This window comes from Malus sylvestris, chromosome 14 (genome assembly GCF_916048215.2).
Source record: "Malus sylvestris chromosome 14, drMalSylv7.2, whole genome shotgun sequence".
NCBI lineage: Eukaryota > Viridiplantae > Streptophyta > Magnoliopsida > Rosales > Rosaceae > Malus > Malus sylvestris.
The window spans coordinates 16,348,090-16,371,139 of record NC_062273.1 but is presented as its reverse complement, the minus strand read 5'-3'; the positions used below and the strand labels follow the sequence as shown (position 1 = coordinate 16,371,139).

Here is a 23,050-nt window from a genome sequence, read left to right as displayed (position 1 = left end):
ATCTGTTTGATCACGTTTTTCTCTGGAGGAAGTCGAATGTCCTACATTGAAATTACATAATAAAGTATCAAAATAACCAATAAACTATAACTAAGAATAGAGTAAAATATATGGTATAATATCACCTCATCAAATACCCCCAAACTTAGCTTTTTGCTTGTCCTCAAGCAAAACAAAACTAGAAAACAAAAACAAAAGCTAACAAACTAAAAACTTAAACAAAACTTAACTAAGACAATTTTCACTTTCAAGTTGCAATCCACAGAAAACGTTAAAATTTAGAACATATTTTCAAAAGTTCCAACCAATCCCACCACTAAGTCTAAGCCATTTAGAATCAATTAGAAAAGAATTCACAAACTTCCTTCGGTGTAAAGTAAACCAACATAATTAAGGAGACTCGACTAAAACCCTTACCACTCGTCTTCCTTATTTAATACTTCACACATATTAACATCTCATACGTTTTTTTTCCTTTTTTTTATATTTTTTTAATTTCTTTTTTAGTAATAGCGGTGGTTGTGCAATGCCAGTTTCCTTAAGCTTTATATCCAACCTATGTAGCGAGCTTTAGGTCAGTGACTCCCAAACCATAAGGCTTTAGGGCATCGGTGTAGAACACCCCTAAGGACTTACTAACTTGAGCTAAAAAGGCTACAAAACCAACTAACCACACTGCCCCATGCCAAAACTACACCATTTGAAGTGAGAATCACTATTGATCAGGCATGACTGACTCTAAGTAAGGCCTTGGGTGGAACAATTATTACTTTATTAGTAACACATACTAAACTTTACTTTACTAAGAACAAAAATTAAAATACACTTAGACTACAAGTAAGTGTTTCAAACTCACTCCCCCACAAACCATGTTGGTGTGAACGTGAAAATTTTCAAAGTATAACTCATGGATTAGTGTCTAAGCAACGATAAATAGAAGAGACTCTACTGTCGGATTAATCTTCACCATGTCCATTTGTTCTAATGTTTAAAATAATCTATGGATATTAACTTCAAAAGAATGAAATTTTTTTTATTGACTCAAAAATTAAAAATCTGAAATTCTATTTCCCAATATAAACTTAAATCACACATTGTCCTCAAGGTGTGGAAAATAAAATAAACATGACAAAAATAAAATAAGACTATAAAAATAACTCAAATGAATAAGACTACCAAAGAAAACTAATAAAAACTAAAAATAAATAAGCAAACAAAAAGAAAGAAAACAAGCAAATAAGAAATTATAAAACAGAAAAGTAAAGAAAGAAAAGAAAACAGAGGCACCTGGATTCGAAGCGGTGACCTGGTGCAGGGAGAATATGCGGTAGAAAAATAATGAAAAAGAAATGACCATCTCAGTGCTTTGGAGAGTCGAACCCGCAACCTGCCAGCTTGCTGGCACACACGGAACACGCACGGACAACACTGACGAAGCCACACGTGTTGAGAGAAACCCTATTTATCCTTTTCAGCATTCCATTGCTCATTGCCTCATTTTTCACACCCTCCAGCATTTCGCCTCGAGTCCAGAGCCGTCAAAACTCCTTATCTCTAACCTTCATCCCATCTCTACTTTCTAGTCGTGCCACCATAGCCATTTTGTCCAAATTCGTATCTCATATTCAAGCTACAACCTGCAACCCCCAAACTTCGGATTTGAGAAATGAAACCCAGAACTTCGAAGCCATATCCGCAGCCCCAGCTCACCGATTCTCAAAAAAAAAAAAAAAAAAAAAAAAAAAAAGGTACACGATCTTTCTTTGGTTCACTATATGTTCTCAGTGCTTTATTTATTCTGAAAAAGATTCTGGACTCCTCATGCATGTGAGTTGGGTTTGATGCAGATCCCATTCGTGGTTAGAAGAAGAGGCGCAAACATAGAATTGGCACGGGTGCACAAATCCAAATTGTGCTTCGAAAAATAAAATGAAATGAACGGAAATAAAAAGAAAAGAGTTTCGAAAAATTGGTTGCCTCCCAATTAGTGCTTTAGTTAACGTCTATAACTAGATAGATGTGAATGAGGCTGATGATAACGTCACTTGTTCCTTCAAAATCAATCACTCCTTGATAGCATCATACGACAATAGTAGGTACATAACGAGTTGGTTGAATTCTTCATAATTGCCCTTATATGTGAATGAATCTTTGTGATCAAATAGGGTCCCCTCCATTGATGCTTGTGTTTCCCTTGAGCTGACTTCAATCTTGTATGTAATACCCATAATTTATGTATAGGTCGAATGTCTGGACGAAGGATTGGGCTACCGTTAAGCTTTTTCTTCTTCCCGTTGTAGAATGTAGCCTGCTCGATGGACTTGCACTCTATTTCTGCAATTATGATTGGCTTTGCTGGTGCACTGTCAGTTTCAAAGCTTTCCCGCAACTTTGTGGGTTTCATTGCAGCCTCTTGAAAGAGAATGTGTGGTATATAGACTTGGGTAGCGGCAAATTCTGTTGAAATTGCAGGATCAGTAACTTCCTCCATTGGGCTAGAGTCATTGCCTGGTGATTCTTCAATTATGGCGTCTTCCTGCATATAGTCATAACTCATTGCACATTGGGGTGTTTGAATTACACACCATTCCTCTAAATCTTGTGGCACATTAGGATGCTCAAAAGGCTGTTTAGTACCTGCCCATCTAAAACTAGGATGCTTTTTCAAATCTGGAGCGTAGTAATCAAAAGTGGGATCATCCCAATGCCTTTTTGAGTTGTTCCTCATATTAATATGTGCCTTCACATAGTCTAGAAAATATTTCTCATCAAGGCATTGCAAAATTTCTTGGGTATTTGAACAACAAAAGGCACAAACTGTAGGTATAAATCCATAAAAACCCTGTTTTGCGAAAGAAACCCATATAGGTGGTCCTCCTGGTGGTGGTAGTTCCCACCCCATTGTTGAATTTCTCCCAAAATCAACAGACCAACTTGAAAAATAAAATCAGCAATTAAATAAAAAATATATATGTATGTAAAATAATAATTAACTAAGAATAAGATAAACACAAATTAATTACAACAATCCCCAGCAACGGCGCCACTAATTAGACCCAACACAGTATAGTATTATATCGTTGTATAAAAAAATTTAGCATAACCAAACCCTAAAACCATAAAAGGAAATAATAACTAATGGAGAACAATTAGCGGATCTAGAGAAGAATCGGTCTCTAATGATCCAAATGTTGAGAATGAATCTCACATATTGATGAGAGGAGGGACCTTGCATGAACTTATAAGAGGTTGGGCAACTCCTCATATTTCTAATTGGCTTGATGGTGGAACCTCAACCGTCTTCATGGTATCAAAGCAGGTTGTCCCACGTGTGAAGCCCAACAGTCACATGTGCTTCACGTCACTCAAGTTGTATTGTCCACATATTAGGCTTAGAAACCCACCACACGTAATGAGGGTTTTTATAGTGAAACTTCAAGTATCTTCACCAACACATAATAATCAGTTAAGAGTCGCATAATAGTATCGGAGGTTCCTGATTTGACTAAGAATAAGATAAAATCACATGGAAAAATTGTAGCAATCTTCTTTAAATCACGGGTGGCAATCTCCTACATTGCTACAAATCACAAAATTCAAATGGTCATTTGACTAAGTATAAGATGACCAAAATCACATGGAAAAAGTGTTCCAATCGTCTTCAACGCACTCCACTCCAACCTATTTTTGAAATTCAAATCCAACCAGTGGTGTGCAAAATCTGGACTTTTCGATTTCCAGATCAACGATCCAGGTTTTTCGGCCTAAAAAATATATCAAAAATCTTACCGCTGGTCAAGTGTCCAATTTTGGGCTATTGGATTTCAATCTTTTTGAAATCCAACGGTCTAGATTAATTAACTTAATAAAAATTTATAAAAAAAATTATAAAAATTGTTTAAAAATACAGAAAAAATAAAAAGAAAAATTAATTTTTTTTTTCTATAAATACTAGGCCTGACAATTTCTGACATGACCTGTTAACCCGGCATGACACGACATGACACGAAATTAATAGGTTTTTGGATAGACATGATAACAAATCGGGTCGTTATCGGGTAATCCGATAAGCACATGTTAAGATAATGGGTCAATCTATGTATACACGTGGGCAACACATTACATGATAAGAAAAATATTAATTTAATAATTTTATACTACTAAAAAGAAATACTATAATTAACAACAGTAGGATTTAATCCCGAATTGAACTGAAAGTTTATATATATATATATATATATAGAGAGAGAAAATTGATGAATGGCTGAGATTTAATCTCGGCCGTCCAATGTTTTTCTTAGCCCTAAATCAAATACTAACTCATTCTCGAAGGCTTAAATAGAAGTAGATGTTCTCACTCTCTCAAACTAAACTTTCGAATCCCAGTCTCGAACCTCAACTCCGGCCAGCCATGAGTCCATGAGCACCCTCTCCAATCTCCCTCCACCACACCAATGGCACCATATAGCGGCCTAGTAACCCACCACCAGTTGATCTGCTATCTTTGTCTCCAATTCTCTCTCTGGATCGAGCAAATCTCGAACTCTAATCGAGGTAATTATTGATTATTTTGAATTACTTTCAAAATATAGGGTTTTTCTTCAAATTAGTTTTCAAATTAAGATTGGTTTCATTTATTCAATTTGGAGATTTTCGTTTCGAATTAGTTTTTGAAGTAATATTTATGTGGCAATGTAGTATGTGCAAATTTAGAAGAAAAAAAATGTTTTTCTTAATTGGTCATAACGGGCGGGGTCATTTCACCTGTTAGGTAAAATGACTCAACCTATTAAGAACTCATTAAGATAATGGGTGTGACAAGACACGACCCATTAAGATAACATGTGTTACATGAAAACGACACGAATATAGCAAACACGACCTGTTTGCCAACCCTACTAAATACCTAACCATCATCTTCCACCTTACACCACATTTCAATATTTTCAATACTTTCAACCAAAGTTTTCATATACTTTTGTTTGCAAAAAGAAAAAAAAAAAGGCTAATGAAGCACGTTCGAATTGGTAGGTCATCAAAGATGTTACGTTGTGTGAATGTTGGGTTCAAGCTACTCATGACCCGACTATGGGTAATGAGATGCACTTGCGAGAAGTTTGGAATATGGTTTGTACTTTGTTGTGCGAGAAGTGTGGCGGCAAAAGAACGGAACAAGCTCTTCAAGGTCGTTGGAAGAACCTTAACCAATTGCTTACTAGTTGGAAAAATGCCCTCGCCAAAGTTATTTCTAATCAGAGTAGTGGCAAAAGTTTAGCATATTAGTTGACAATATTTTTATTTAATTATTTGTATTACACCCAAATTGACATTAATTAGTTTGATTATAATATTGTCTTCTCCCGCATTTTATAGACACTTCAAGCATAAGCTTGGTACAATGCAAAAAATAAAAACAAATCATTCAACCCCTGGGAATGTTGGAATGTTGTCAAAGATTGTCCCAAATACATAATTGTGACAGTCAGTCCAAGAGTTGTCATGCACGGTATCCCTCAACACTCTCCGCCAGAAGTAGACCCGCACCAACAAGAAGACGACACATTTGAAGTGCCTGAAGCAATCCCTGAAGGAGTGTCAGAATCGACTCGTCAGTCCCTAAGGCCTCAAGGTAAAAAGGCTGTAAAGAAAACATGAGTTCTTCCAGGAACGAATATACAAAATATATGGAAGAACTTGCTCGCCAAGGTGAACTAAACTTGGCGCGGGAGGCGGTTAGAGATGAGGCTAAAGCTGCGACTATGCAAGCAATATTAGTGGCTTAACTTAAATAAAATAAAATAAAATAAAATTACAAAAACACACCAAGTAAACTTTTTTTTAAAAAAAAAAACACCAAATAAACTTAAAAAAACACACCAAATAAACTAAGAACTTTATTCTTCCACCACAAGCTTGTTTTAAGTTTCCTCACCTTGTTTCAATCCCCACAAGTGCTCAATCAAGTCACTTTGACGGCTTAAGTGCATGTATGGAGCTTGCATTGAAGTATACTGTTTAATGACCCTTTAATTGTAACATCCATCCCTTTCCAATGGCTAGCGTTTCACGGGGTCTTTGGTGTTGTCATAAGCATAATATATACGTGTTCTAGAATTGTTGAGCGTGTCCGATTCAAATTCATCGATGGCATCATAATCATACCTATCTTCCACAATCATGTTGTGGATAATGATACATGTCATCATGATGGATCGAAGCATCTTTACATTAAACAATCTACCAGCACCCCTGACAATCGCCCAATGAGCTTTAAGGATACCAAAACAACACTCCACATCCTTCCTACTAGGGGTGGATACAGTTTTGTTCGGTTCGATTTTTTTCCAAAATCGGAAATTGAACCAAAATTATTGTTCGGTTCGGTTCGGTTTAATTTTCTGTCAATTTGTCTTCTATTTGGTTTTTTCTGGTTCAATTTCAACCCGGTTCGTTTTTTTTTTCAATAGCAAAAAATTTCCTAAGAAAACAAAGTTTGTAGCCATTTTGTAATACATCTTCCAAAGGAGTATAAATAAAGTCAAAGTCCCATTTCAACATAATCGATAAAATAAGCATTCGACTTAAAATAAACATCAAAGTCCAAATCTTCCAAAAGTCCAAACTTAAAATAAACATCAAAGTTCAAATTTTCCACACCTAAAGTAAAGATTCCAAAGTCCAAACTTTAAATAAACATTCGACTTAAAATAACCATTACAACTACAACAACAACAAAACCTTTTCCCACTAAGTGGGGTCGGCTTTTATATGAATCCTAGAACGCCATTGCGCTCGGTTTTGTGTCATGTCCTCCGTTAGATCCAAGTACTCAAGTCTTTTCTTAGGGTCTCTTCCAAAGTTTTCCTAGGTCTTCCTCTACCCCTTCGGCCCTGAACCTCTGTCCCGTAGTCACATTTTCGAACCGGAGCGTCAGTAGGCCTTCTTTGCACATGTCCAAACCACCGGAACCGATTTTCTCTCATATTTCCTTCAATTTTGGCTACTCCTACTTTACCTCGGATATCCTCAGTCCCAATCTTATCCTTTCTCGTGTGCCCATACATCCCACGAAGCATCCTCATCTCCGCTACACCCATTTTGTGTACGTTGATGGTTCACCGCCCAACATTCTGTGACATACAACATCGCTGGCCTTATTGCCGTCCTATAAAATTTTCCCTTGAGCTTCAGTGGCCTACGACGGTCACACAACACGCCGGATGCACTCTTACACTTTATCCATCCAGCTTGTATTCTATGGTTGAGATCTCCATCTAATTCTCCGTTCTCTTGCAAGATAGATCCTAGGTAGCGAAAACGGTCACTTTTTGTGATCTTCGCTAGATTGCTCCGGTCATTAGTGTGGATAAGTATATAAATGGATAGAGATAGGAAAGCAAACACAAGATGTACGTGGTTCACCCAGATTGGCTACGTCCACGGAATAGAGGAGTTCTCATTAATTGTGAAAGGTTTACACAAGTACATAGGTTCAAGCTCTCCTTTAGTGAGTACAAGTGAATGATTTAGTACAAATGACATTAGGAAATATTGTGGGAGAATGATCTCGTAGCCACGAAACTTCTAAGTACCGGAGTGTGGTATCGTCTTGACCTGCCTTATCTGTCTCATAGGTAGATGTGGCATCTTCTCTGGAAGTACTCTTCCTCCATCCAGGGGTGGTATCTGTAACTGGTGGAGATGCACAAGGTAATGTATCAATTTCACTTGAAGCTTACTTGTAGTTTCATGCTTGGTCAAGCGCGATACAAACCATGTAGTAGGAGTCCCCCAAGTCGCCGAGCTAGGGGATCTGCTGAAAGAGGTGACAGACAAGGTAAGCAATCAGAGCTCCGACTGATTGTTCACATTCTCCCTATCTTGCAGGCAGCATGAAGGATAAAGAGAAGAAAAATGAGGAGAGATGATATGGGATACTTTTGCTTTTGAAGAAGTAACTTTCCACAGGCTTATTCTTGAACTGGGCTGGAGGGTTTTCTGGTTTCCTCCAGAGTATAAGGCCGACTGAAGAATTTGAGGGTCAAAACAAGTCCATCAAATCTAGAGTACGTTCGACCTTGCTGATATGGGATACTTTTGCTTTTAACAGAGTAGTGGATGTATCGGCACGTGTGCTGTTACGCTTGTCTCCACATGCTTCCTTGTATCCTTCTCATTTGCCCTATCTGTTCCTCAGGCAGATGCGGTATCTTTCCTGGAAGCATAAGATGTTGAAGATGAGTACTCGAGAGCAATGCCAGGTAAGTAATCAGGTAAGGGGTTCCCTGCAGTCAGTTCCTGGCTGGAAGCTTGATTCCAAGTGCTGACTGATTGCTCTCTTTCTCCTTGTCTTGCAGGTAAGAACAAGGCCAAAGGAAAAGACAGGGAAAAAACATGATATGGGATACACTTGCTTTTAACCCTGATGATATGAGATATTCTTGCTCTAGTATAGCTTGTTTATAGAGGTATTATCGGGGGGAAAGAAAGCTGAATATTTCGAAAGGCTTCGTTGGGAGTGCCCTCTCAGATAAGAGAAAGGGTTGAGCATTTTTGCAGGTCTGCCTATCCGTTAGGGATGGAGGTCGACATATATAGGAGTCTCCCTAACATCAAGTAATAATGCTATTCCTTTACCCTGCTTGGTTATAGCACGGTAGTGGGAGCTGCCAGCTTATCACATGTTTTAACTCTGTCAGAGCACTTTGAAAAAGTGGTATGTGGTATTTGGAAAGCTGATGTTGTGTGTGAAGATTACAGACAAGCTTTATCCAAGGAGATCCAGCTCTTGAAGTTGGGAAAGTGGTGCCTCTTCGGTTTTCGAACAAGCAATCCTGTCGGGGATCTGGCTCTCGAGATTCGGAGAACGATGCCTCTTTGATTTTTGAGAAAGCAATCCTGCTGGGGGTCTGGCTCTCGAGATTCGGAGAGCGGTGTCTCTTCGATTTTTGAGAAAGTAATCATGTTGGGAGTCTGGCTCTCGAGATTCGGAGGGCGGTGCCTCTTCGATTTTGGAGCAAGCAATCTTGTTGGGAGTGTTTTCTCGAATGTGAGTAAAGGTTGGGCATGTTTGCTAGTCTACCTTGCCACGAGGCACAGAGGTTGACACACAGGGACTTTCCAATTATCCAGCAGTGGTACTGTTCCTTTACCCTCTCTTCGATTTTTGAGAAAGTAATCATGTTGGGAGTTTGGCTCTCGAGATTCGGAGGGCGGTGCCTCTTCGATTTTGGAGCAAGCAATCTTGTTGGGAGTGTTTTCTCGAATGTGAGTAAAGGTTGGGCATGTTTGCTAGTCTACCTTGCCACGAAGCACAGAGGTTGACACACAGGGACTTTCCAATTATCCAGCAGTGGTACTGTTCCTTTACCTTCTCTTCGATTTTTGAGAAAGTAATCATGTTGGGAGTCTGGCTCTCGAGATTCGGAGGGCGGTGCCTCTTCGATTTTGGAGCAAGCAATCTTGTTGGGAGTGTTTTCTCGAATGTGAGTAAAGGTTGGGCATGTTTGCTAGTCTACCTTGCCACGAAGCACAGAGGTTGACACACCGGGACTTTCCAATTATCCAGCAGTGGTACTATTCCTTTACCCTTGTGGGTAATAATATGGTAGCTAGACCTTCAAAATTTATGTGTCTAAACTTTGTTAGTGTTGTTTCTTTGCAATTCTTTTACCCTTCTTGGTCAGAGCGATGTAGTGGGAGCTGCAAGCTTCACGTGTCTCAACTTTGTCAGAGAACTTTGGCAAAGTTATCTGTGGTACCCATGAGCTACTGTTGCGTGTGGGAAGTGGGTGATTAAACAGTACGATTCATGTGCTTTCTACTTCGCCAGAAATCTTCGACAGAATGTCCATAATTTCCGCAAAGCTGAGTGTGCGTGTGACAGGTGCTGACAAGGCTGGAAAAGTAGGTGCCTCTTCGATTTATGAGATCGGCCCTCGTGGTCTCTGAGCAGCCCAGCTTTTGAGAAAGCAAGCCTCTTCGATTTCTGAGATCGGCCTTCGTGGTCTTTGAGCAGCCCAGCTTTTGAGAAAGCAAACGCCTCTTCGATTTCTGAGATCGACCCTCGTGGTCTCTGAGCAGCCCAGCTTTTGAGAAAGCAAACGCCTCTTCGATTTCTGAGCAGGCGCCTCTTCGATTTCTGAAGCTTCGTCGAGTGCAAATTTTTATAAGGGCTGACATTAAGTTCCAAAGCACACTTGAATATCCACCAATAGAAGCTCCATTCTTGCACTTCTAAGATCTTGATTTATCCGACCTCTTCTCTCTTCAACACCTTTGAAAATGTCTGGCCCCTCCGACCGTCGTTTTGACTTGAACCTTGTTGAAGAGGCAGCCCCGCCTTCTCCAGACAACATATGGCGCCCATCCTTCGTCTCCCCTACTGGTCCTCTTACCGTTGGGGATTCCGTGATGAAGAATGATATGACCGCTGCGGTAGTGGCCAGGAACCTTCTCACTCCCAAAGATAACAGACTACTTTCCAAACGGTCTGATGAGTTTGCTGTTAAGGATTCTCTGGCTCTCAGTGTTCAGTGTGCAGGTTCTGTGTCTAATATGGCCCAACGCCTATTTGCTCGAACCCGCCAAGTTGAATCATTGGCGGCTGAAGTGATGAGTCTCAAACAGGAGATTAGAGGGCTCAAGCATGAGAATAAACAGTTGCACCGGCTCGCACATGACTATGCTACAAACATGAAAAGGAAGCTTGACCAGATGAAGGAATCTGATGGTCAGGTTTTACTTGATCATCAGAGATTTGTGGGTTTGTTTCAAAGGCATTTATTGCCTTCGTCTTCTGGGGCTGTATCGCGTAATGAAGCTCCAAATGATCAACCTCTGATGCCTCCTCCTTCTAGGGTTTTGTCCAGTACTGAGGCTCCGAATGATCCCCCTCCGGTGCCTTCTCTTTCTGGGGCTCTACCGACTGCTGAGACTTCCCCTAAGCAACCTTTGTGAAGGCTCCCTCTTGTTTGTTTATTTTGACTCAAGTATATGTACATATTTGTAACTTATCGGGGATATCAATAAATAAGCTTTCCTTCATTTCAACGTATTGTGTTAAATACACCAAAGCCTTCTTCGCTAAGTTCTTTGAATTTTCTTTTGTTGAAGCTTGTATGTTGAAGCTTTGTGAGTGGAGCATATAGGTTGAGGTAGTGTTCCCTTAATTTCCCAAGTGAGGAAAACTTCTCGGTTGGAGACTTGGAAAATCCAAGTCACTGAGTGGGATCTGCTATATGAATCTTCGAACGCCATTGTGTTCTGTCCTGTGTCATGTCCTCCGTTAGATCCAAGTACTCTAAGTCTTTTCTTAGGGTCTCTTCCAAAGTTTTCCTAGGTCTTCCTCTGCCCCTTCGGCCCTGAACCTCTGTCCCATAGTCGCATCTTCTAATCGGAGCGTCAGTGGGCCTTCTTTGCACATGTCCAAACCACCGTAACCGATTTTCTCTCATCTTTCCTTCAATTTCGGCTACTCCTACTTTACCCCGGATATCCTCATTCCTAATCTTATCCTTTCTCGCGTGCCCACACATCCAACGAAGCATCCTCATCTCCGCTACACCCATTTTGTGTACGTGTTGATGCTTCACCGCCCAATATTCTGTGCCATACAGCATCGCCGACCTTATTGCCGTCCTATAAAATTTTCCCTTGAGCTTCAGTGGCATACGGCGGTCACACAACACGCCGGATGCACTCTTCCACTTCATCCATCCAGCTTGTATTCTATGGTTGAGATCTCCATCTAATTCTCCGTTCTTTTGCAAGATAGATCCTAGGTAACGAAAACGGTCGCTCTTTGGTATTTCTTGATCTCCGATCCTCACCCCTAACTCGTTTTGGCCTCCATTTGCACTGAACTTGCACTCCATATATTCTGTCTTTGATCGGCTTAGGCGAAGACCTTTAGATTCCAACACTTCTCTCCAAAGGTTAAGCTTTGCATTTACCCCTTCCTGAGTTTCATCTATCAACACTATATCGTCTGCGAAAAGCATACACCAAGGAATATCACCTTGAATATGTCCTGTTAACTCATCCATTACCAACGCAAAAAGGTAAGGACTTAAGGATGAGCCTTGATGTAAACCTACAGTTATGGGAAAGCTTTCGGTTTGTCCGTCATGAGTTCTTACGGCAGTCTTTGCTCCTTCATACATATCCTGTATAGCTTGGATATATGCTACTCGTGCTCCTTTCTTCTCTAAAATCCTCCAAAGAATGTCTCTTGGGACCCTATCATACGCTTTTTCCAAATCTATAAAGACCATGTGTAAATCCTGTTTCCCATCTCTATATCTTTCCATCAATCTTCGTAAGAGATAGATTGCCTCCATGGTTGAGCGCCCTGGCATGAACCCGAATTGGTTGTCCGAAACCGGTGTCTCTTGCCTCAATCTATGCTCAATGACTCTCTCCCAGAGCTTCATTGTATGACTCATTAGCTTAATACCCCTATAGTTCATGCAATTTTGTACATCGCCCTTATTCTTGTAGATAGGCACCAAAGTGCTCATTCGCCACTCATTCGACATCTTCTTCGTTTTCAAAATCCTATTGAAAATGTCAGTGAGCCATGTTATACCTGTCTCTCCCAAAACTTTCCACACTTCGATTGGTATATCGTCTGGGCCTACTGCTTTTCTATGCTTCATCTTCTTCAAAGCTACACCCACTTCTTCCTTCCGGATTCTACGATAAAAAGAGTAGTTTCTACACTCTTCTGAGTTACTCAACTCCCCTAAAGAAGCACTCCTTTCATGTCCTTCATTGAAAAGATTATGAAAATAACCTTTCCATCTGTCTTTAACCGCGTTCTCTGTAGCAAGAACCTTTCCATCCTCATCCTTGATGCACCTCACTTGGTTTAGGTCCCTTGTCTTCTTTTCCCTTACTCTAGCTAGTTTATAGATATCCAACTCTCCTTCTTTGGTATCTAGTCGCTTATACATATCGTCATAAGCCGCTAACTTAGCTTCTCTCACAGCTTTCTTCGCCTCTTGCTTCGCTTTTCTATACCTTTCACCATTTTCATCGGTCCTATCCTTGTATAAGGCTTTACAACATTCCTTCTTAGCCTTCACCTTTGCTTGTACCTCCTCATTCCACCACCAAGATTCCTTTTGGTGTGGGGCAAAGCCCTTGGACTCTCCTAATACCTCTTTTGCTACTTTTCGGATACAACTAGCCATGGAATCCCACATTTGGTTAGCTTCCCCCTCTCTATCCCACACACACTGGGTGATTACTTTCTCTTTGAAAATGGCTTGTTTTTCTTCTTTTAGATTCCACCATCTAGTCCTTGGGCACTTCCAAGTCTTGTTCTTTTTTCTCACTCTTTTGATATGTACATCCATCACCAACAAGCGATGTTGATTAGCCACGCTCTCTCCTGGTATAACTTTGCAATCCTTACAAGTTATACGATCCCCTTTCCTCATTAGAAGAAAATCTATTTGTGTTTTTGACGACCCACTCTTGTAGGTGATCACATGTTCTTCTCTCTTTTTAAAGAAGGTGTTGGCTAAGAAGAGATCATATGCCATTGCAAAATCCAAGATAGCTTCCCCATCCTCGTTTCTCTCCCCAAAACCATGGCCACCATGAAAACCTCCATAGTTGCCTGTCTCCCTGCCCACGTGTCCATTTAAATCTTCTCCTATAAATAACTTCTCCGTCTGAGCAATTCCTTGCACCAAGTCTCCAAGGTCTTCCCAAAATTTCTCCTTCGAACTCGTATCCAACCCTACTTGAGGTGCGTACGCACTAATCACATTGATAAGTTCTTGTCCTATTACAATCTTGATTGCCATGATTCTATCTCCTACCCTCTTGACATCTACAACATCTTGTGTCAGGGTCTTGTCCACGATGATGCCAACACCGTTTCTCGTTCTATTTGTGCCCGAATACCATAGTTTAAACCCTGAGTTTTCTAGATCCTTTGCCTTACGACCAACCCACTTAGTTTCTTGTAGGCACATAATATTTATCCTTCTCCTCACCATAACTTCTACTACTTCCATAGATTTTCCCGTCAAGGTTCCTATATTCCACGTTCCTAAACGCATTTTGCTCTCTTGAACTCTACCCTTCTGTCCTAGCTTCTTCACCCTTCCCCGTCTAATAGGATCAAAGTACTTCTTTTGTGTGTCCCGTGTAAAGTTGATAGGAGCATATGCTCCCAAACAACTTTGAGTGGAGTCGTTCGAAAAGAAGTTTCTATAGCCCCCTTGCTCATTTAACACTGCATCCGGGTGCCGATGGAGATACAGCGACCCTTGCTCACTTATCACTGTGCTCAGGCCACACAGCGCGCCACTTACGGGTGACGCCCTAGCTTTAGCGCGATTTCGTTCTGGATTCATTTTCATAAGGATTCGACGTGATCATGGAGTGCCGGCTGTCGACTACCTGACGCCCTCCCCCTCCTCCTTTATCCGGGCTTGGGACTGGCAATGTAAGATAAACTTACATGGCGGAGTTATAACCATTACAACTAAGATCATAAATTCAAGTAAACATCCAAAGTTCGATGCCTTGCACATACTTCTTCAAGTTCTCAAGATCAACGCTTAACCATTTCAAGTTTGAATGACAATTTACTTGCTAAAGCTTGGGCGGCCTAAAGGGCAACATGGCACCTTTCTTTTGAACTTCCAGTTGTCATTTCTACATACAAATAATAAAAGAAAGGATACTAATTAAAATGTTATTGAAAATAATCTAACAAAATCAAATGCAATAAATAAAATTATCTTTCTCAACTTCCTCACAAAACTCAATCTCCTCAATGGTTGGCTCACGATGTAATGCAACATGGATAGTTCTAAGCCAATTTTGAGTACATATTAGAGCCTCCATTTTTGGACTTAAAGAACTACGATATGGATCAATTATCCATCCACTTGTGCTAAAAGAGGATTCCAAAGCAATGGTTGATACGGGAATAACTAGGATCTCTCTTGCAACACATGCCAAAATAAGGTACTTGGAAACCGCATTCACCCTCCACCAATTTAATATATCAAAGTTCTCTTCTTCTCCTTCATTAGAATCAAAAGATACTTGTCCACATCATTATGCACAACCCGGGCTCTCTTTGCTTTTCTCATTTCACCTTTTTCTTTCAACTTTCTTTCTATTTCGGTCATGCTTGATGAAGTGTCTCCACTTGTCGTTTGAGAACTACCACCACTACTCATACTTTGTTGTGTACCAAAAGACATATCTTCATGAATCTTGTAAAGATCAATCAACAAGTCATTCACCGCATTTGTGGCACTTTCAACTTTTTCTTCATCCTCACCAAATAGTATATCAAAATAATCAACTTTCTCCAATTTGTGAGGAGGACCAAGCACAACTGCAATAAATATATATTGATTCATGTCCTCAATTGAACCCCAATACTTGTCATATTTTTCTTGCATCAACATGGAGATCATAGACAAATTCATTATTTTTGTTTTCATGCAAGAGACTCTTGATCTTAAATAAATCACCAAAAGTAGTATGAATTGTTGAAGTATTAGAACAACATACTTTTAAAGTGACTTCATAAAAAGGTCTAAAAAAAATTGTAAATATCCCCGCCTCACTCCAATCATCCATCGAAGGTGGCCCCTCCCTCATATTACCGTGATTGTCTCACTTTCTCAACACACCTTTTAAAGCTTTCCAAGCTTTGAGGGGAAGATCTTACATACCTAACTGCATTACAAATGCTTTGTGTAGCCTTGTTCAACAATTTTATCCCATCATTCACAACCAAATTGAGGATATGAGCAACACACCTCATATGTAAATATTTTCCATCATGCAATAGTGCATTAGGAATCCCTCACCCACTTATTCGGTGCACCAAGTCCCTTAAACTGGAATTATTTTTGAAAACATTGTCAACCGTAATAGTTAACACCTTCTCTATACCCCACTCCACTAAACATTCCTCCAAAAGTTGAGCAATGGATTCTCCTTTATGATTTCGAATGACACAAAAGTACAAAATCTTTTTATGTAACATCCAATCAACATCAATAAAATGTGTGGTGAGAACCATGTAATTGGTTTGTTGAATAGAAGTCTATGTATCCGTTGTTAGACACACCCTTAATGTCTTCAATTGATCATTTTCAGAATAAAACAAGCTAAATACATTCTTAGCAATTGTCTTACGACTAGGCACTCTCCACATAGGACATGCTTGCTTGCAAAAATAGCGAAAACCTTTTCCCTTAACAAAAGTACAAGGCAACTCATCTATAATTATCATCTCAACATAAGCCTTAACTTCTTCTTGAGTAAAGCCTATAGCTTCCAACTTATCTTTCTTACTGGAAAAAGTACAAGGCAACTCATCTATAATGATCATCTCAACACAAGCGAAAACCTTCCTCTTAAGTAAAGCCTATAGCTTCCAACTTATCTTTCTTACCGGCAAAAGTTAAGATCTTTTGCCTATTTGTGGCAATTATTTCCTATTAGGACCATAGTTTCTACATCTTGCTAAATGGTTTCTTAAATTAATTGTACTATTTTTATCCGGGTCGGCCATATATGATTCAGTGCAATACTTACACAACCCTTTAACTTTACTACCCTCAATTTTTCTTTCAAAGTGATCCCAAACCGTAGACCTTTCATGACTTTTTAATGATTCCAAAAGAGCTTCTTCTTTACTTACTAGGTCACTTGAGTCACCTTCTTTAGGAGTTGCAATGGAGAGATTTCCAGATCCACCAAGAGAACTAGGAGTTTGTCGAGGTGCTACCACTGTGTTTTGAGGTGGAGTTGATACACCAACAATGTCCATCTAAAATAAGAGAATCATACAATTAATTATTCAAATAAGAGAATCATTACAATTAATGAATTAATTATTAAACATAAGGGCTAAAGTAATAGAAATATATGACTACTTACTTCTGTTGGTATACTTGAAGATGAGTTTGTTTGATCATGAGGGCTATTTGATTTTGATCTCATTAAGTTTGAACTTGAGCTTGAGGCCCTTGAGGTCTTTGACGCCTTTGACTTCATTTAATTCACACAAAATATTAAGAGGATAGTAATTAGTACTACAAACTTATACAAAAGTGAATGTTAATTAAAACTGTAACATTCACTATCTTGATTGCAAACTGTAACATTCACTCTAATAACACCAAAACAATAACAACAATATGATAATCCGAACTTGCATAATGAGTTAGCTACACCGTATAACCACAAAAAAAAAATTATTCTTTGATTATGCAATGCATACAGATAAAGAGGAAGTGAGAGAAAACCTGATGCTAATAGATTATTATAACACACTGATATAAGCATGTGTAGGTACTAAGACATACTATCGATGAAAAGAGGAAGCATTATGCCAACACATGCCTCAATATATTGCATCAAAGATAACGTTTGCTTCTCATTATATTGCATCAAATTATAGGAAAACATTAGTACAGCTTTCAATCTGTAACATTGTCCATTCATTTGCTGAAACCTAATGTCTCTGGACTCATTTCCAAACTCAATACATTTGAAAACAAGTTGGAGATACATATAGTTGCAGAAAAGAATACATTCCAAGGACCTCCCTCCCTCTCTCGCGCACACACTCTCTCTCTCTCCCCTTATCTACAATCTACAAAGTTACAGATATATAGTTGGATGGCATGCAAACCAACCCAGTACGGCCAAAAGGTTTACCTTTTAATTTTGGCAGTGAGCAAAATACTAAAACCCTCCCAGAAAAATCTAAAATTACAATATATCAAAATATCTCAAATTCTCAAGACCACACTACACATATAATATATTGTTGAATAAAGAAACCCAAAAAATCGGCAGATTGATGGAAAATGCAAAGTATGAATACATATCTAATCTTTATCGACTGAAAATGCAAATTAATAATTGAAAATCTGTAAATGCCACTATTTGTCCAATCAGAACCAATTTGAATAGAAAAATAGAACAAAAATTTAAACGCAGAGAAGTGAGAGTGTGATACTAACCTTTTGATGTCAAGACTTGAAACGGCAAGAAGAAGCTGAGGGCGAGATGAGAGACTGATGGCGAGGTGTGAGAGATTGAGAGTGACAATGGTAGCAGGTCACCGCTGGGAATGAGAGACTGAGGGTCTGAGAGAGTGATTGAAGACTGAGAGAGGGGAGGATCAGGTTGTGCAAACTGGGAAAATGGGAGAGAGGAATACACAAAGGCTTTAGGGTTACACTTGGGGGAGAACGATGTTGTTTCTAGAATAGAATTATTAATTAATAAAATAATTACAAAACGACGTTGTTTTGAAGAACTTCGGTTCGGTTTTTGGACCCCATAAAACGAAACCGACCTAACCAGATTTGGTTTGGTTCGGTTTAACAGATTACTCGGTTCGATTTTTTCGGCCTCGATTCGATTTTCGATTTTTCCAACCCACCCCTACTTCCTACACCCCTATTGACATCTTGCAAAGTGTTTTCTTTTTCATTTTGTGGACATGTCACTGTTTTGACAAACGATGTGAACCTTAGGTAAACACCGTCTATTAAGTAGTATGCTCCCTCATACTTAGTTCCGTTGATCCAATATGTAACATTTAGTGTTTTTCCTTGTAGTACCTCGTTGACCACCGAAGATTGGGTAAGGACATTGTGGTCATTTTGAACTCCTAGAACACCGAAAAAACGTGCTAAATCCATGTATCAAATGATGCCACTGCTTACAAAATGATACTTTTGGTTCCTTTTATGTCACCATAAGCTCATTGCCATGCACTTGAGCAGTTTTTATAGGTCCAGTGCATACAGTCAATGCTTCTAATCATGCCAGGAAAGCCTCGCACTCACCCTTCTTCATAAACCTTCATCGGTCCATTGGCGTGGGTTTACGGAGGTACTCATTGGTTTAGATAGCTTCGATTGCATAGCAAACCTCATCAAGGACTCTAGAAAAATTAATTTTCCCATCCTCGTAATCTCATCCACTTGGTCTACAGGTGCACTATATACAAGATCCGTAGGGCAGCAGTAATTTTTTGCTCAAGAAGGAGACCTATAACATGAAAAACAACCTTTTTTTTTTTTTTGCACAAAGTATGGATCATGGTTGCAAACAGCAATCATGATTTTGTTGAACAAACTTCGTTGCATTCTAAAACGACATCTAAAAGCATCGACAGGGAATACATTGTTGGGATAAAATAAAATCTTCCAAGAGATTCTTACCTTGTTTTCCCCTCTTTCCATCTAAGTTTGCGGAACGCCTGGGTTTGGAAATCTCACTCATAACTTGCATGACACGACGAAGCTCTCTACTTTCTAAGTTCATGATCCTCTTCCACTTCCATTACGAACACCTCATCTACACCATCCTTAAGATTTAACAATTCTTCATCTTCCTCAAACAATTTTTTCTCTTGCTCATCAATTTCTAACAATCTCCTTGAAGAAGACATTGTAAGAACTCAAGATTTATAAACCATGAAGAATGACTTAGGATGGATGTAGGATTTATATGGACAAAAAAAAAAAGGATGAGGTAGTAGATAATGTCAGGTGGCATGATGGGATTGGTCCAAAATCTTATCATAAATCTATCCATAAAATCTTACAGAATCATGACATCTGGAGTTACAGAATTGGTTAAAATGCTACTTAAAAATCTATCCACAAAAATTGTATTTTCGGGTAATGATACAAAGCGTGACAAGATTGGTTAAAAATCATATCCGAAAAGAAAAAAAATAAAATTATTTTTTATTTTTATAAAAAAATTTAATAATATTTTAATTCATAAAAAAATTTAATAATATTTTAATTTGAATTAACCTGGATGTTCAGTTTAGAGGTGAAGATGTACTTAGATATTTACTATTTATTGCAATCAATTACTATTAATTTAGGTGGATTGAATTGACTATTGCACATGAGGGTTGTTAGAAGTGGACTTGCTCTAAAAGAAATTATTATCCGCTAACATGAAAATCAAAGTGATTTCGTGGTTGTGGACCGTGACCTTAGAATCTCTCTCTCTCTCTCTCTCTCTCTCTCTCTCTCTCTCTCTCTCAAAAGTGATTAATATTAATATTGGAACTTTAAAAGATTAACCGCTGTTTTAAAATTTTCTGGTTAATCCTCCTTAGGACCCGTCGAGGTGTTAGACAGTTAGTCATCGCCACAATTAATCTCTAGACATTTAAAAATAATAATAAAGAGCGCCTGGACCGGGCGTAGGTGTTAGGTGCCCCGTCTAGACTACCTAAGTCGTGACTCTCACTTAGCTAGAAAATAGATAATTTCAATTTGACATTATTTTTTTCAATAAATTGTAAGAGACTTGTTGGATACTTGGAAGAACACTTATTATATGCTTGTTTTATATGTTTCAATATGTTCCAATACTTTATAATTTCTATGTCATTCTCTTTTGAATTCATGTATTCAAATACAACTATATTTTGTTAACTATAAGCTGACATTTATTTATAATAAATTTAGTCAACTTAAAAACAGAAAAAAAAACCGCCTATAGCCCCCTGCTTCTGCCTAGGTGCTTAGGCACTAGGGCTTTACCCGCCGCCAAACTAGCACCTAACGCATTGAGATACTTCTCACTAAATGTTTTATGCAGACTAGTTGAAATTGAGTTAGATTAATTTGAAATTAACGGCCGTTTGATTTTAGCATTTAAAAAAATTATAACGTTAATTAATTAACTAATGAGCAACTCACTAACCGTCATAATCTCTCTTTTTTTATATCAGAAATTCTTATTAACTATAGTGGTTAGAATCTTTCTTTTTAACCCATTTTGTTTTGGATTTAAATAATCTTTTCCTCCCTTTATACTAGTTTAAAAGAAAAATATCACTTGTATTAAAAATTAAATTCAAAAAATATCACTGAATGTGGATCCGATCAGTCATGCCAAGCACCACCAGTTGCTTATATATCGAGTCTTCGCCTGAATTTTTTGGGAGTTGAAATTGACCCATATGTCCATGTCAGGCAAGCAAATTTTCACTAAATAAATCATAACTATTAGATACCAATCCAGTAGCCAATTAGCAAGTAGGATTAAGTAGCTCTTCTTGTTTTAATTTGTACTCATATCTACTATTGTAAACATGCATAACTCCATATAATAATTAACATTAGTTCCTTGGACGGTTGAAGAAGTCATTGTTAGAATGTGAGTATCATAATGAGAATTTGGAATCGGTCATAGTGGTTCATATTGGTTTATAAATGTTTTATTAAAGAGTTTAAAGTTTTCTTAGTCGGTTTGGATTTGAAACATTAAATGATTTGATATTAAGCACTCATAGTTAGTTTGGAATTGTGTCAGTTTCTCACATGGGTTTTAATAGGGAAATCATAACATATATTTTAATATAAGCCACTGCTCTCACAAAATAGCACGTTCATTATTGGACTTAGACCTATTGTAAGTCAAATATATTGTTTTTGCAAGAGAGGAGAAGTTTATTATTGAAGTTAGCTACCACTTCATCTTGTTTGTTGTTTTTAAAGTTTTGATATATTTCTAACATGTGGTATCTGAGCCATGATGTGAACTTTTATGATTTTTCATTATAAATTTAGGGTTTGATATGTATGGATTGAACCGGACCTTTTAATATTCATATTTATGCATATTGTTTCATATACATCAATCAGTTTGTTGTGAAATATGATGTTTAACATAATATATAGGCATATATATTCTTAAGCACAATTTTTCTTTTGCTGCTATATACTGTTAGGATGCTTTGATAGGTGCCATCTTTTGATTGGTAATTGTTGTAAGAAGTTGGTTAGTTAGGAGGTTAGTAGAGAACCGACTACAAATAGTCAGCTTGTATCAAAAGGAAGGTAGTTATGAAATATATAAATGTTTGTTAGTATTCTCTCTATGGAACCAAGGAAGACGTAGAGCAAGATCTTAATATTGGTATCAGAGCCTAGGTTCTCGACGCTGCGGAGGGGGCGATCTGGAAATGGCTACCTTAACGGGACAACCAAAGGGTGCGCCGCCGTTAAGAGTGAAAGTCACCAGAGTAAGGGCCGTCGTGGGCGTCGACTTCCGAAGGGTGGTTTAATGTTATGATCTCACATCGGCTACACCAGAAATGGTGTAGTGGTTCTTAAGTCCTAGGGGTCCTCTCACCTATCAGGCTAGTCTTTTGAGTTGGGCTCTTCCCTTGGGCTTGAGAGCTAACATATACATGCTTACAGGCTTTAACGCACGTCAATACGAGGCATTACGAATTCAACTCGTATATGAGTTTGCTTTCCATAATCAATGGATTATGATTTAGTATTGGCATATATCATTCACGGTGTATATATGAAAATAAATAATTAGGCATTTCAATTTATATGATGCATGCTTCCGCTTTTTGTTTCGATTGAAATTTCAAATTAAGAGGAAGATGAATTTTGAGTTTTGCAGAAGAATTAGTGGTCTTGGTTTCTCATCTTCTTCAAGACATATTGTTGTGATATCTAGACATTATCAAAATTTGGTTGTTCTTGTTCGAAAGATAATGAACCAGTTAGGATCAAATTGAATGCATAAATATTTTGTTTGCTATTCTGTTAAAACTGGTGATTTGGGCAGTTGTGATTAAATTGAATACAAAAATATTGTGTTTGCTATTCTGATTTTGGTCATCCACTACTAAATTAAACAGTTTGCGTGACAATGGAGATTTTATCACGCAAATCAATATTAGGTCGCACAAAAACTATGGCGACCGGAAAATTATTGCACGTATTTTGTCGCGGAAAGGTCGTAAAAAAAGACATTGCGCGATGAACAATTTCAAACTCGTCATGCAAAAAAAAATTGCACGACGCTTTACTATTCGTCTCGCTAAAGTAATATGGACGAAAATTTTCGTCGTACGATATAAAGGGGTACAAGTGCTCTTTGTGACTAATTCATCTCGAAAAGTGTGAGCGACGAAAAATATAACAGGCTCATGGTAATGCATGACGAAGTTATAAGACGTGCTTAATTTTGCGCGACAACTAGTCGA

The 23,050-nt window shown here is 38.4% G+C and overlaps 1 protein-coding gene and 2 long non-coding RNA genes across 3 annotated transcripts; 1 reads left to right on the top strand and 2 right to left on the bottom strand.

Annotated features, from left to right (window-relative positions):
* The first annotated feature begins 1,331 nt into the window (after positions 1-1,331).
* Positions 1,332-2,727, top strand: LOC126599607 (uncharacterized). Its single transcript, XR_007615206.1, has 2 exons — positions 1,332-2,096; positions 2,242-2,727. It is a non-coding gene; the product is annotated as an uncharacterized LOC126599607 (long non-coding RNA).
* A 4,024-nt stretch (positions 2,728-6,751) lies between these two features.
* LOC126599605 (uncharacterized) lies at positions 6,752-11,926 on the bottom strand. The gene is made up of 2 exons (XM_050265995.1): positions 11,370-11,926; positions 6,752-6,896 (listed from the first exon to the last, which is right to left on the bottom strand). Exons 1-2 carry the CDS (start codon positions 11,874-11,876, stop codon positions 6,816-6,818), a joined length of 588 nt encoding a protein of 195 aa, XP_050121952.1. The 5' UTR covers positions 11,877-11,926; the 3' UTR covers positions 6,752-6,815.
* A 4,797-nt stretch (positions 11,927-16,723) lies between these two features.
* On the bottom strand, positions 16,724-18,219 carry LOC126599609 (uncharacterized). The gene is made up of 3 exons (XR_007615208.1): positions 18,021-18,219; positions 16,930-17,040; positions 16,724-16,819 (listed from the first exon to the last, which is right to left on the bottom strand). It is a non-coding gene; the product is annotated as an uncharacterized LOC126599609 (long non-coding RNA).
* Between the last annotated feature and the right edge of the window lie 4,831 nt (positions 18,220-23,050).